This window comes from Equus caballus, chromosome 30 (assembly GCF_041296265.1).
Source record: "Equus caballus isolate H_3958 breed thoroughbred chromosome 30, TB-T2T, whole genome shotgun sequence".
Taxonomy (NCBI): domain Eukaryota; kingdom Metazoa; phylum Chordata; class Mammalia; order Perissodactyla; family Equidae; genus Equus; species Equus caballus.
In genome coordinates, this window is record NC_091713.1 from 14,410,732 (window position 1) to 14,426,436 (window position 15,705).

The 15,705-nt window shown below is 37.8% G+C and overlaps 1 protein-coding gene across 4 annotated transcripts in view; it reads left to right on the forward strand.

The window, feature by feature from the left end:
* Window positions 1–15,705, forward strand: part of SCCPDH (saccharopine dehydrogenase (putative)) — a 39,007-nt gene that overhangs the window by 20,446 nt on the left and 2,856 nt on the right. For 2 of the 4 annotated variants that reach the window (XM_070255768.1, XM_023632637.2), the window contains exons 6-10: window positions 4,435–4,565; window positions 5,233–5,350; window positions 6,694–6,813; window positions 6,903–6,959; window positions 15,361–15,472. In XM_070255768.1, coding sequence (XP_070111869.1) covers window positions 4,435–4,565; window positions 5,233–5,350; window positions 6,694–6,813; window positions 6,903–6,959; window positions 15,361–15,472 — 538 coding nt within the window. The remainder of the gene's footprint in view (window positions 1–4,434; window positions 4,566–5,232; window positions 5,351–6,693; window positions 6,814–6,902; window positions 6,960–15,360; window positions 15,473–15,705) is intronic. The other 2 variants (XM_070255769.1, XM_023632638.2) reach the window with 1 other exon arrangement.

The window sequence follows — 15,705 nt, forward strand, 5'->3', positions numbered from 1 at the left end:
TTCTTTCTAGGAATTCATGCATTTCCTCTAGGTTGTCTAATTTGTTGGCATGCCATTGTTCATAGTATTCCCTTATACTCCTTTTTATTTATGTAAAGTTGGTATTAATGTCCTTTCTTTGATTCCTGATTTTCGTAGTTTGAGTTTTCTCTCCTCTCTCTTTTTTTTTGGTCAGTCTAGCTAAAGGCTTGTCAATTTGGTTGATTTCCTCTAAGAACCAATTTTTTATTTTATTGATTTTTCTCTATTGTTTTTCTATTCTTGGCTCAATTTATTTTCCCTCTAGTCTTTATTGTTGCTGGATACAAAATTTATATAAAAATCAGTTGCATTTCTGCATACCAGCTACAGTTAGAAAATGGATTTTTTTTAAAAAAGATGCTATTTATAATGGCATAGAAAAATCAAGTACCTAAGAATAAGTAATAGAAAATGTGCAATATTTCTGTAAAGAAAGCTATAAAATGTTAGTGAGAGACCTTAAAGAAGACAAATAAATGGAAGAATCTACCATATTCATGGATTGGAACACTCAATTTTGTTAAGATGTCAGTTTTCTTCAAATTGATCTATAATCTCATATAATCCAATCAGAATCGCAAAGAGGGTTTGTTTGTTTTGTTTTGGTATGCAACTTGACAAGCTAATTCTAAAATTTATGTGGAAATGCAGAGGGCCAAGAATAACCAAGACGTTTTTTGAAGGAGAATAAGGTAGAAAAACACTTTGGGATATCCAGAATATTGAGTCAGTGTGTTACATTGGCAGAGGGATATCAGTAGGCCAGAGAAACAGCATAAAGAGCGCAGAGTACTTCGTGCATATATAGACACTTGATTTATGGTAAAAGTGCTTTTCAGGAGATGATGCTGGGACAATTGGGTATCTCTATGGAGAAAAAGAGAAATCAGGCTCATATTTTGCCCTATGTACGAAAATCAAGTTTAGGTGGATTATAGACCTAAATGTGAAAGGCAAAATAGTAAAGCTTTTAGAAGATGACATATTTCATGGCCTCAAGGTCAGGAATGGCTTCTTTTATTTCCCCCATAGAAATAAATTTTATTTATTTTTTTAATTGAGGAAAAATTGACATATAACATGGTGTATTAGTTTCAGGTGTACAGCAGAATGACTTGATATTTTTATATATTGCAAAATGATCATCACAGTAAGTCTAATTAACATTTGTCACCATATATAGTTACGAATTTTTTTTCTTGTGATGAGAACTTTTAAATATGCAATACAGTATTAACTATAGTCACTATGCTATACAGGGAATGGCTTTTTAAAAGAGACAGAGAAGGTATTAAATACAAAGAAAAAGTGATAAATTTGTGTACATTTAAATTGAGAATGTCTGTTTATCAAAAGACACCATTAATGTTGGGAAAACTGGACAGCCACATGTAAAATAATGAAAGTAGATCATTCTCTTATACCATTCCCAAAAATAAACTCAAAATGGATCAAAGACTTGAAGGTAATACCTGCAACTATAAAACTTCTAGAAGAAAATATGGGCAGTACACTCTTTGACATCAGTCTTAAAAGGATCTTTTTGGACACCATGTCTTCTCGGACAAGGGAAACAGAAGAATAAATAAACAAGTGGGACTTCATCAGACTGAAGAGCTTCTACAAGGCAGGGGAAACCAAGATTGAAACAAAAGACAACCTACCAACTGTGAAAAAATATTTACAAATCATATATCGACAAAGGGTTAATCTCCATAATATATAAAGAACTCACACAACCAACAACAAAAAAACAAACAACCTGATCAAAAATTGGACAGAGGATGTGAACAGACATTTCTCCAAAGAAGATATACAGATGGCCAACAGGCATGCAAAAAGATGCTCATCATTACTGATCATCAGGGAAATGCAAATCAAAACTACAATGAGATACCACCTTACACCCATTAGAATGGCTATAATAACCAAGACAAAAAATAACAAGTGTTGGAGAGGTTGTGCAGAAAAGGGAACCCTCACACACTCCTGGTGGGAATGCAAACTGGTTCAGTCTCTTTGGAAAACAGTATGGAGATTTCTCAAAAAACTAAAAATAGAAGTACCATATGACCCAGCCATCCCACTACTGTGTATCTATCCAAAGAACTTGAAATCAGCAATTCAGAGAGACTTATGCACCCCTATGTTCATTGCAGCATTATTCACAATAGCCAAGACATGGAAGCAACCTAAGTGCCCATCAAATGATGACTGGATAAAGAAGATATGATACACACACACACACACACACACACACACACACACACACAACGGAATACTACTCAGCCATAAAAAATGACAAAATTGTCCCATTCACAACAACATAAATGGATCTTGACGGTATTATGTTAAGCAAAATAAACCAGATAGAGAAAGAAAAATGCTGTATGATTTCACTCATATGTGGAAGATAAACAAACACATGGACAAAGAGAACTATTTAGTGGTTACCAGGGGAAAGGGGCATGGGAGGTGGGCACAAAGGGTAAAGGGGCGCACCTATAAGATGACTGACAAACAATAATGTACAACTGAAATTTCACAATGTTGTAAACTATTATAACCTCAATTAAAAAAAAATCTGAAGGACCTTTCCTGGGGCAATTCTTTTATCACAGTTCTATAGTCATATTATATATACTCAGTCAGTTTTCAATCCTGGTTGACACAATGAGACCAGGGTACACGTAAGTATTAAATAAAATTTATCACAGCCACAAAAAGAAAAGAAAAAGACCCCATTAACAAAATGGAAAGGTCAGTTGCAGAGTAGGAGTTACTTCTAAGACATGATGGATCCTAATATCATGGTTCTGAGCAGAAGAAGCCAAAGTCAAGGAATATCTACTGTATGATTCCTTTCCTGTAAAGTTTAGACACAGGCAAAACTCAATGTACTGTTCAGGAATAAACACCTAGGTGGGAACCTGAAGAAAGCAAGGGCTTTTCTTGATCACCGTGAAGGCGGGCAGGAGGGGGCCCTTCTGGGCTGCGTGGGTGTTTGCTTCATCTTTTCATTACAGCGTACACAGATGTCTTGTGCACTTTTCTTTATGTTATATTTTTCAACGAAATAAGGTAACAGTTTAAAAATAGAAGGTAATTTTTGCGTTTCTGGTGGCTTATTTGTATAAGAAGATATTCTTAGGTTTTTAAAACGCCATTTTCTGCTGGTGTTTGCTAGTCTTTATGTTTGCACATAGGTCGAATTGGCCCACATTTAGAATAGTTTCACAAATCAAACCCTCAAGACTTTTAGCTCTGTTTTAGTTTTAGCAAAACAGAGGAAATTCATCTGTATCAAAATGGAAAATTGGTTTGGTGTCTCTGCTTTTCAATGTCATCAAAGCTAAGATATAAAAACCCAAATATTCTGATGGTTTTATTGTTTCTCTTATTCTGCTTATTAGCAATCAACAATATCTTCACATCTGCTTTACTGGTATTCCTCTTTCAAAGTTGGTTTTGAATCTTTCTAAATGGCTTTGTTCATTCAAACAAGGTAAACAACATATAAGGCAGGACATAATACAGTTATATACAATCAAAATTATAAATTAAGTTTAAAATATTTACATAATAGAGAATTAAAAGGCCCACCTAGAAGTTAGCTGAAGCAGGGTCGGCATTAAGACTGTAAGTTCTGAGGTTACACCTGTGCTCTTCTTTCTCCCCCTCATTCCTAATTGGAGTTGGAGTGAGAGTTGTGGGAGGGTGATTATATTGGGAGAATGGAAGGCACCAAAAGCTGAGAGTCTCATGAAAGAGATGAAAACTAGGTGGATGAATTAGAGTCTGGTAAGATCAAGCAAGGATTCTATGCTGAGTACAGTACCAGAAAGAATTTGAGGAATTAGGGAAAGAAATTAAAATATAAATCGTATTAATTTTTAAATTATTTTAACAACACTTCTGTGGAAGACATCTATATAACTTGGGGCTGGAATAAGGGATGTGGGGGCGGGTGGGGCACCAAGTACAACAAGGAAGGAATAGATGGCAGTACGTTGTATACATATGCATAAATGTGTTTGTGAACGTGTCTTGAAATTTTGGGAAATCAACATAGGGATAGAGATTAGAAAGGTTAATTTTGAAGCATATGGTCAGTTGAGTGAAAATGGTGACGTGAAACTCAATGGCTTTATTATAAAAAGAGCATAAATGATGGTAAGAGGGAAGAAGAAAGGGCATATCTTGGTGTAAATATTGAATATAGTCAAACTAATGAGTGTTACTGGTCCCTAGCCAGTCATGAAAGTTCATCTCAAGATTATTGAATAAGGGATGATGCCTGCTCAAGTAGAGGTGAAATATTCCTCGTGTCAGTTAGAAGTTACTTGGCTTTACATTTTAGCAATTATTGCTTAAGACATGTTTCTTTAACTCTTTCTTGAATTATTTTCTTAGGGGATGTGCATTCATGATGGTACCTGGAAGTCAGCAATTTATGGTTTTGGAGATCAGAGTAATTTGAAAAAACTACGAAATGAGTCAAATCTGAAACCTGTCCCAATTGTTGGTCCAAAATTGAAAAGAAGGTATGTTAACTCAAAATCTATTCTTTGGTATATCTAGTTGAAGTATATTGTTGTTGATCTGGCTATTAATAAAGTGTGCTACTAAGAAAAGCCTGGAGACTATTTTGTAGTAAGTTCAGGATTGTTTCCAAAGGTAAATAAACTATAATTAATATGTTACCCTAAGCTTAAGTACTTCATATATAGTAATACATTCAGACCCTGGGCAAAAATGAATTTTATGATTCTTCACTGTCAATATCAAAATTAAATGTCAATTACATTTTATGTAGTAAAATCACCATCTTAAAGTGTGATGATTTATGTAGATTAATCATTCAGTCTATTAATAATATTTATATGTGAGAACTCTAAACTCAAGAGTTTGGCAGTTGAAATGTATGTTCTTTTTATCATTGTCTAGGGAAATTGATGGGGCAAAACCTAGTTAAACTACATGTGTTAAGTGCCCATGGTGTGAGGAATACCACACTGTTCCACTTGTCACTTTTTTGGGTCTAGGTATAGAGAACAAAGAACAAATACTGAAATAAATTTTAACTAAGAGCAGATCTGTCATCATTGTTTTTACTGCCTCCAGAAAAGTTAAAATTTTTATTCAGAAATGTGCCAGTTAAAGTTGTGATCACTGCAAATGAAGAAAATGCAACATGAGTCTGTCTTGCAGGTGGCCAATTTCTTACTGCAGAGAACTCAACAGCTATTCCATTCCTTTCATGGGAGCGGATGTGTCTGTTGTGAGACGGACTCAGCGTTACTTGCATGAAAATTTAGAGGAATCACCTGTAAGTGTATGCAATTTATGTATATATTTTGGTGAAGAAGATTGGCCCTGAGCTAACATCCGTTGCCAATCTTCCTCTTTTTGCTTGAGGAAGACTGGCCCTGAGCTAACACTTGTGCCTGTCTTCCTCTATTTTGTATGTGGGACACCACCACAGCATGGCTTAATGAGGGGTGTGTTGGTACGTGCCCAGGATCCAAACCCACGAACCCTGAGCCACCAAAGTGGAGCATCCAGACTTAACCGCTATGCCACCAGGCTGGTCCCTATGATTTAATTTTTAGTAAAGAGTATTCTATGTTTGTTACAGTTCCCCTATCTGTTTAATGTAGGATTTTTATGTTTATAAAGCAAAGAAAGAGCTAATGAAGGCATGTTTCAGTTTCTGAAAGTATACAGAATCAATAGTGTGGAGCATTTTGCATTTTGTGGGGTGGTGGTAGCCACCCCCTGTAATTCAGATCTGAATAGCTTTTTAATGTAACACCAAACCGCAAGTTCAGTACAGGAACTCCTGGTGCCTAACACCGGACAATCTTATTTAGAGTTTCAGCTGCTAGAATATTTTCTATTGCTTGTGGAGATGTCTGGGTTCTTCTTTCTTCTCTCCTTGCTACCTCTGCAGTACTGTCCTACTCCTTTTGGAGAAGGAAGTAATTGTTCCCACTGCTGAGACTTGAAGAGGAAACTATCGCAAGTTAAAAGATAACAGAGTATTTTCTCATAGAAGAGGTTGAAAGTGTTGTCTACGTTCTGTAATGTATACTTGCTATACTCAGGTATATTATTGTGGACTTTTTATATATAGATTACATGGACTTCTGTGTTCAAGTAACGGAAGCTAATTACCATTTGCAACACTTTCTTTAAAAAATATTCTCCTGGTGCTGGCCCCGTGGCCGAGTGGTCGAGTTCACGCTCTCCACTTCGGTGACCCAAGGTTTCGCTGGTTTAGATCCTGGGAGCAGACATGGCACCACTTGTCAGGCCATGCTGAGGCAGCATCCGACATAGCACAACCAGAAGGACCTACAGCTAGAATATACAACTATGTACTGGGGGCTTTGGGGAGAAGAAGAAGAAAAAGAAGGGAAAAAAAAAAAAAAAAAGATTGGCAACGGTTGTTAGCTCAGGTGCCAATCTTTAAAAAAAAATTCTCTCAATGTCTGGTTTCTGAACAAGCTTTCAGAAGCTTGAATATATGAATATAACACATTCATAAAGTGTCGCCTGCTTTTGTTCAATATCTATAACTACAGAGTAAGTTATAAGTAGCTAACATTTTTGTATTACTTGGTCTAAAAAAGTAGGGAGTAACTTTCTGACTTTGTACTCTTTGTCTAGGTTCAGTATGCTGCCTATGTAACTGTGGGAGGCATCACCTCTGTTATTAAGCTGATGTTTGCAGGCCTTTTCTTCTTATTCTTTGTGAAGTTTGGCATTGGAAGGCAACTTCTCATAAAAGTAAGTAATATTTTTATGAAATTAGATATTTAGAAGTATTTTCCATGAGTTTAAGAAAATATCACTGAGGGTTTTTTTTTTCCCCTTAGTTCCCATGGCTCTTCTCCTTTGGTTATTTTTCCAAACAAGGTCCAACACAAAAACAGGTAACCTTTTCTTTTGTACCCAGTTCTTTAAAATAATGTTTTTCTTTGTTTTGTTTTTACTTTTCGTCAGTGCAGTGACAATAACAGCTAAGACTTGATGGGGCACTTACTATGTTTCAAAAGCTCTTTTACATTCTTTATATAAATTATATCACTTAGTCTTTTTGAACATCTCTTGAGGTAGGTATTATCACCATTTTACAGATGAGGAAACTGAGGCACAGAGATGCTAAGAAACTTTCCCAAGGTCCTATCGCAAGTAAATGGCCAAACTGGTGAGAACCCAGCCATCTGGCTCCAGAAATTGTGTTCTCTTTATTTGATATAGATTTCAAATATTTTTGCTCTTCCATTTTTCTCCTCTGTTATCTCCTCCTTTTTACCTCCTCCCCGTCTCCCCCAAGCTTCTCTTCTCCTTCCTCTTGCACACACCCTGGATCCCCATGGTGGATAAATTGAATTACTGTCTGTCCAATATCCTCAACAATGTGACTGCTTCGTTTTCTACCGTTTGACTTACAGATCCCAACCCTGAGTCAGGCCTTGGGTCGTCTAGCCTTCATCCCCTTGATACGAGGTACTGCGGGGGAGCATTCCACCGCTGAGGGGAGGCTAGCACCACAAATTCGTGCTTGCCCCTCAGTGGAACTTTTAGCATCACTTGCTGATCCTTTTACTTTTCATTAGTCATCTCTCCATCTCCTCTCAGGGGCTGTTTTCACAATCTGCCCAGCCCGACTCTCTTCCCTACCTGCAGTTATCACAAGTCCCTCTTTACTGATGGGATTGAGAACCCCGTTGTGCACTCCCTCAGATTCCTGTCCTCAGACCTATTGCCATTGCTCCCATCTGCACCTTCTTTCCTCCTCGCTCAGAGAAGTATTCTCCTGTACAAGACTAATCCTGCTGCCTCTGCTCTTTAAAATGCAGGCGTCTTTGTGTGGCAGGTGTGTGGCTAAGTGCTTTACGTTTCATTTAGTCCTCCAACAACCATTTAGGTCAAGGTATTATTATCATCCACTTTTTAAAATTCGGGAAGTAGTCAGAGAGGGTGTTATTTGCCCCAGTTCACATAGCTAGAATGTGGTGGATCCTGGAGTCAAACAGCCTGAGTCTTTACCGTTCCTGCTACTTTCGATTAGATTCCCTCCTGACTTCATCAGTTGATCATTCCTTTTCTCTCCTGTAAATTCTCCTCCTCCTCCATACAGCTTCTTTCTCCTCCTCCTATAAACATGCCAGTGCCTTTTCCAACCTAAAAAAGAGTCCTCAACCCTTCCTTCACCCTTCACTGTCCCCTTGTTAAAGTCACTATTAGCCTTACAACTGCTAAGTGCATTGCATGCTTTGAAACCTTATTCGTTTATTTTTTTAAAAGATTTTATTTTTCCTTTTTCTCCCCAAAGCCCCCCGGTACATGGTTGTGTATTTTTAGTTGCGGGTCCTTCTAGCTGTGGCATGTGGGACGCTGACTCAGCATGGCCTGATGAGTGGTGCCGTGTCTGCGCCCAAGATCTGAACCGGTGAAACCCTGGGCTGCCGAACTTAACCACTCAGCCACGGGGCTGGCTCCTTTAATCCTCAGTTAGTCTATTCTCTTTGACATTATTGTCCTTGAAATATTCATTTCCCTTGGCTTCTGAGATCATTGCTCTTCAGAGTTTCTGCTCTATTCCTTCTCTTCCTTTGCTGTATCCTCACTTCTTTCTACTTCTTAGATGTTGATCATCCCCAGGGTTCCATCCTTGGCCCACTTCTCGCTCACCCTCCCTAAGTGATCTCACCAGTGCTCTTACAGGCACACTTAGTCTCCAGATTTACATATCCAGCTATTTTACTAGAGGCCTTGACCTGTGTATCCCTCAAGTACTTCAGATTTAACACGTCAAAATCTGAACTTCTTTCCCCCAGACCCTCTTCTTCCTTCTGTATTTCCCATCTCAGTTAGTGACTCTGTCATCTGCCCCGTCACAAACGTAGGCATCATTCTAGATTTTTCTCCAAATCTGTCACAGCTGCCTTGGTTCAGGCTCTTATCTCTCTCTTTTTTTTTTTTCTAATTGTGGTAAAATGCACATAACATAAAATTTATTGTCTAAGCCATTTTTTATTGTTCAGTGGTATCAAGTATATTCATACTGTTATGTAACCATCACTACCGTCCATTTCCAGAATTCTTTTCTCTTGCAAAACTGAAACTCTATACCCGTGAAATAATAACTCCTTTCTCCTCTTCCTCCAGCTCCTGTCTAGCACCATTCTTCTTTCTGTCTCTATGATTTTTGACTAAGTTCCTCATATAAATGGAGTCATACAGTGTTTGTTTTTTTGTGACTGGCTTATTTCACTTAGCGTAATGTCCTCAAGGTTCATCTGTGTTGGAGCATGTGTCAGAATTTCCTTCTTTTTTAAGGCTAAATAATACTCCATTGTGTGTATGTGTATATATGTGTGTGTGTGTGTGTGTGTATACACACCACATTTTGCTTATCCATTCATCCTTCCATGGACATTTGGGTTACCTCCACCTTTTGGCTATTGTGAATAGTGCTGCTATGAACATGAGTGTGCAAATATCTCAAGACCATACTCTCACTTTGTTTGGGTGTATACCCAGAAGTGCAATTGTTGGATCCTATGGTAATTCTATTTTTAATTTTTTGAGGAACCTCCAAACTGTTTTCCACTGCAGCTGCACCATTTTACCTTCCTACCAACTGTGCACAAGGGTTCCAGTTTCTCCATATCCTTGTCAACACGTGTTATTTCCTGTTTGTTTTTTTTTATAGTAGCCATCCTATTGGGGTGAGGTGGTATCTCATTATGGTTTTGATTTGCATTTTCCTGATGATTAGTGATGTAGAACGTCTTTGCATGTGTCTATTGGCCGTTTGTATATCTTTAGAGAAACGTCTATTCAAGTCCTTCACCCATTTTTGAATCGGTTGTTTGTGTTTTTGTTGTCGAGTTTTAGGAGTTCTCTTTATATTCTGGATATTAATACCTTATCAGATAGGTGATTTGAAAATATTTCCTCCCGTTCTTTGGGTTGTCTTTTCACTCTGTTGATAATGCAGGCCCTTATCTCTGGAATGAACTGTGCATAGCTGTCCTGTGATTTCTTTCTAATCCATCTTCCCCCTGCTGTTCAAGAGATCTGTGACACAAATCTGACTCTGTTATCAACTTCTTTAAAATGCTTCCCTGACTTACTGCTTTGGCAGTGATTTTTATCTGGGACTTTATATGTTAGAATCACACAGGGAGCTTTTTTCAAACACGTGTCCTGACCCTAGCATCTGGACATCTGACTCAGTAGGTGTGGGGTGGGGCCTGGAAGTATAGAGCAGTGATTCTTAACTTTGGGAGAGAACCCAAAACTGATGACCAGAGATTTGGGTTTGGTCTAGAATGTGGCTTGGGTATTGGGCTTTTTAAAAGCTCCCCAGTGATGCTAATGTGCTGACAAGTTTGTGAATCCCTGATGTGGAGGTAGGAAGGTTCCATGTCAGGTTTGGGTGATTTTGGTTCACACCCCCAGAGCACCACTGGCTGGAAGTCCATCTCTGGAGGTGTGAGGCCCTTCATGACCTAGTCCTGAATGGCAGATGGGTTTCATTGTTCATGCTAACTATGATTGACTGGTAGTAGCACCCTGGAGACTGTGTTGAAGATTGTTCTAAAGCTGAATGTGTGCCTAGCCTGGGAGAGTTATGATCACGTAGCATGTGTGCCTCAGTCTGGGGAGGGGACAGCTTCTGGCATGTATGTCTGACCTTGTCTGCACTTCTGACGCTGGGGTTAGTGCCACCCCATTCCTCTTCAGTTGTATGTTCTAGCCATGTTAGACTGCGATAGACCAGGCTACTACATCCCTTCTTGCCTTTTTTTTTCCCCAAAGCAGTCCTTGAATTAAAAAAATTAGGAACCACTGGTATAGAAGCAGCGTGAGTTTGAAAAGAAGGAAGAACTTACATTGGTCCTGATTCCAGCCCTGAAATTTAACCAATTGTGATACAGGTTCTTATCGCTGTCCCAGATTTATCATGACCAGGAGAACTGGTTACTCACTCCAGCTAATTCACAAGAGTCTGAGGTATATAAACCAGAATACAGTTAGTTAACTTAGTCAGAACTATATCTATTAGGTAGATAGGATAGTTTCAGGACAGGGCATTGTCCTGCTTGCTGGTTCTCTCCGTTTAAGCAAATTACAGTAGACAAATTATTAACATGGTTTTTTTTTGCTGACTAAGGAATCAGTTTCCACAAGAGATACTGCTGTCAGATGGACTACAGGTACAGTTCAGGTGGCCTGGAAGATATCCTCTCCCTTGGACCATGGTGGACAGGCAAAGCCAACAACTTCTCCCCCGTCTCCCCTTGTCCTTTTCTCTTTTCCGTTCTTCTCTGCTCTTACCCTTCTCTTTCTCCTCTACTTCAGAGGCTGGCCAACACTAATTCTAGGAGATTTAGAGTAGAGTGTACATTCAGGCCTTGAAAGGCCGGGGTGCCATTCTATTATTTTATGATAATTGCTGCTCAGATCTCATGAGCTGACTTACAGTTTATGATTTAATGCCCAAGCGTTTATAAGGCTACATGTTGTGGGATAAAGTGAGAGAAATGGGAACAAGAAGCAGTCATGCCTGAGAAGTCTGCCAGATGTCTTGGCACCAAGGAAATCTGCTTGATTTCTTTTGGGAAACTTATCCAACTTGGCTTCCTCCCATTTTCACTTGGAAGTCATCTTCTTTGGTATTGACCTTTGACAGCATATGACCTTAGACATACATGAGTAGCTGATTCTATTGCTTCTTTTAAACAATAGTCATTTAATTTTGGTAAGTGTACTGAAAAGCTCATATCTTTTTCTTTCTTTTTTTTAGTTCCATTTATTTAAACTGAAAAAATTCCAAAATAGTTCACTCATTTCTTCCACCTCCCACCCCCAGCCTTTGGCAGCAACCAGTGTCTGTTCTCTGTATCTGTGAGCTTAGTTTGCATATATATATATGTTTATATTTTTTTAGATTTCACACGTAAGAGAGATCGTGCAATATTTGTCCTTCTCTGACTTATTTCACTTAGCATAACACCCTTGAGGTCCATCCATGTTGTTGCAAATGGCAAGATTTCATTCTTTTTTATGGCTGGATAATATTTTATTGTATTTGTCTCTTCATCCATCGATGGACATGTAGGTTCCATATCTTGGCTATTGTAAATAATGCTGCAGTGAACATGAGGGTGCAGATATGTTGTTGAATTAGTGTTTTCATTTTCTTTAGATAAATACCCAGAAGTGGAATTGCTGGACCATATATATGATAGTTCTATTTTAATTTTTTGAGGAACCTCCATACTGTTTTCCATAATGGCTGTACCAATTTACATTCCCACCACTAGTGCACAAGGGTTCCCTTTCCTCCACATCCTCACGAACACTTGTTATTTCTAGTGGGTTTTTTTGATAATAACCATTGTAACAGGTGTGAGGTGATATCTTATTGTAGTTTTGATTTGCATTTCCCTGATGATTAATGATGTAGAGCATCTTTTCATGTAACCATTGGCCATTTGTATGTGTCTGGGAAAATGTCTAGTCAGATCTTCTGCCTTTTTTCTTTCTTTCTTTCTTTTTTTTTTTTTTGGTAAGGAAGATTGGCACTGAGCTGACATCTGTGCCAGACTTCCTCTAGTTTGTATGTGGGTTACTGCGACAGCATGGCTTGATGAGCGGTGCATAGGTCCATATCTGACATTTGAACCTGTGAACCCCGGGCCACTGAAGCAGAGCGTGTGAACTTAACCACAGTGCCAGCGGGCCTGCCCCTGCCCATTTTTTAATCAGATTGGTTTTTTGCTATTGAGTTGTATGAGTTCTTTATATATTTTGGATAATAGCTCCTTGTCAGATATATGATATGCAACTGTTTTCTCCCATTCAGTAGGTTGCCAGTTCGTTTTGTTGATGATTTCCTTTGCTGTGTGGAAATTTTTTAGTTTTGTGTAGTCCCACTTGTTTATTTTTGCTTTTGGTGTCATATTAAAAAATTCATAACCAAGACCTATGTCAAGGAACCTACTGCCTGTGTTTTCTTCTAGGAGCTTTATGGTTTCAGGTTTGGTTGTCAAGTCTTTAATCCATTTTGAGTTAAGTTTTGTATATGATATAAGATAGTGGTCCACTTTCGTTCTTTTGCATGTGGCTGTCCAATTTTCCCAACACCATTTATTGAAGAGACTGTCCATTCCCCATTTTTATATTCTTGGCTCCTTTGTCATAAATTAATTGACTATATATGCATGAGTTTATTTTCGAGCTCTCTATTCTGCTCATTGATCTTTGTTTTTATGCCAGTACCATACTGTTTTAATTACTATAGCTTTGTAATATGGTTTTAAATCAGGGAGTGTGATGCTTCCAGCTTTGTTCTTTCTCAAGATTGCTTTGGTTCAGGGTCTTTTATAGTTCCATATAAATTTTAGGATTGTGTATTCTATATCTGTGAAAAATACCATTGGAATTTTGATAGGGATTGCATTGAATCTGTTGATTGCTTTGGGTAGTATAGACATTTTAACAGTATTAATTCTTCCAATTCATGAGCATAGAATATCTTTCCATTTATTTCTGTCTTCTTTAATTTCTTTCATTAATGTCCTATAGTTTTCAATATATAAGTCTTTGACCTTTTTGGTTAAAATTTATTCTTAGGCATTTTATTCTTTTTGATGCAATTGTAAATGAGATTGTTTTCTTAAGTTCTGTTATTACTGTATAGAAATGCAACAAATTTTTGTGTATTGATTATGTATCCTGCAACTTTACTGGATTTGTTTATTAGTTCTAACAGTTTTTTGATGTAGTCTTTAGGATTGTCTATATATAATATGTCGTCTGCCAATAGTGACAGTTTTACTTCTTCCTTTCCAATTTGGATGCCTTTTTCTTTCTTTTTGTTGCCTGATTATTCTGGCCAGGACTTCCAATACTATGTTGAATAAAAGTGGCAAAAGTAGGCACCCTTGTCTTGTTCCTGATCTTAGAGGAAAAGCTTTCAGCTTTTTACCATTGAGTTTAATGTTAGCTGTGGGCTTGTCATATGTGGGCTTTATTATGTTGCGGTATGTTCCTGCTTTACCTGCTTTGTTGAGAGTTTTTATCATAAATGGATGTTGAATTTTGTCAAATGCTTTTTCTGTGTTTGTTGAGATGATCATATGATTTTTATCCTTCATTTTGTTTATGTGTTGTATCACACTGACTGATTTGTGGATGTTGAACCATCCTTGCATCCCTGGAATAAATCCCGTTTGATCATGGCATATGATTCTTTTAATGTATTATTGAATTCAGTTTGCAAATATTTTGTTGACAATTTTTCTGTCTATGTTCATCAAAGATGTTGGCCTGTAATTTTCTTTTCTTGTGGCAGCCTTGTCTGGTTTTACCTTTAAATAATAGTTTCTCCTTTCTGGGACTACCCTACTTTTCTGTGTAATAAACATCTATTAGAATGTGTGTGTGTGGGGGGGTGGTGGTGTGTGTGTATTTCAAAACCCTGTGCTCCTCCTCCGTAGATTTATTAATGCCCTCCTCTGACCTAGTCCTGCCTCTTTTAATTCGTATCTATATTGTTACTAGATCTGTTTATATATATATCTCCCCCACTAAACTGTAAGTTCCAGGAAAGGCAGGAACTGTATTTTATTTATGCCTCAGGGCGTAACCCAGAACCTGACCCTTAGTTGATACTTAATAAATAATTTGTTGACCATGACTAAATTCTTTTTTACCGTATTTCTAAATGAGTGATTGTGAAAGGTGCTTGGATAAGTCTTCTAGAATTTAATTTCCCTGGGACACTGAAGTGGAGCACGCAAACCTAACCACTACGCCACCAGACTGGCCCCTAGAATTTAATTTTTTGAATTGAATTTTTATATCTCCGAGTGAGGCATATATATCTGTGCCCCAGGCCCATATTGCCCTTACTGGCTGACTGTTTTTGTCTTGTCACCTCAAACAGATATCTAAAACCAGATTACCATTTTCTACCACCCTAAAATAAAAACTGCCTCCAGCTTTTCCTCTGAAGCTGCCTGTTTTAATGGTGCTGTCCTTCTTTAAGCCACAAGCTAAGAATCATCTTCACCCCGTCCCTGTTCCTCACCTCCTCCCTCACCCCGTCATCACACCGGTCATCAAAACCTGCGTCTTCAAAGAATTAGCTTTTTGCTCCATGCTTAAAAGATGGCAGGATATTATGGCAGATAGAATATTGATGTTGTTATCTATTGAAAATGTCTCATATGAAGTAGAATGGTAGGTTTTATTGTGTTCAGGGAGGAAATGACATGTCTATTAAATAAAACCTTTGCTTTGTTTTCTCAGATTGATGCCTCATCATTTACAATGACATTTTTTGGTCAAGGATACAGCCAAGGCTTTGGGCCCGATAAGAACAAACCAAATATCAGAATTTGTACTCAGGTGAAAGGACCAGGTATTTCACGGATGACCTAAGAATGCTTGGGAGTTTTATGTTGTTTTAAGCTATAAAGTGGTATATTATTATAATATATTCTTTTTAAAGCTTAGTTGTTTTAGAAATAAATTTGCACAGATTATTTAAGTAATGATAAATGATTCTGTCAAAAGAAGGATTGAAATTATTGGTATAATCCAGTTTTATTAGTGCCTCTCTCCCTCTGATTTTCTTTTTCAGTATGATTCAAT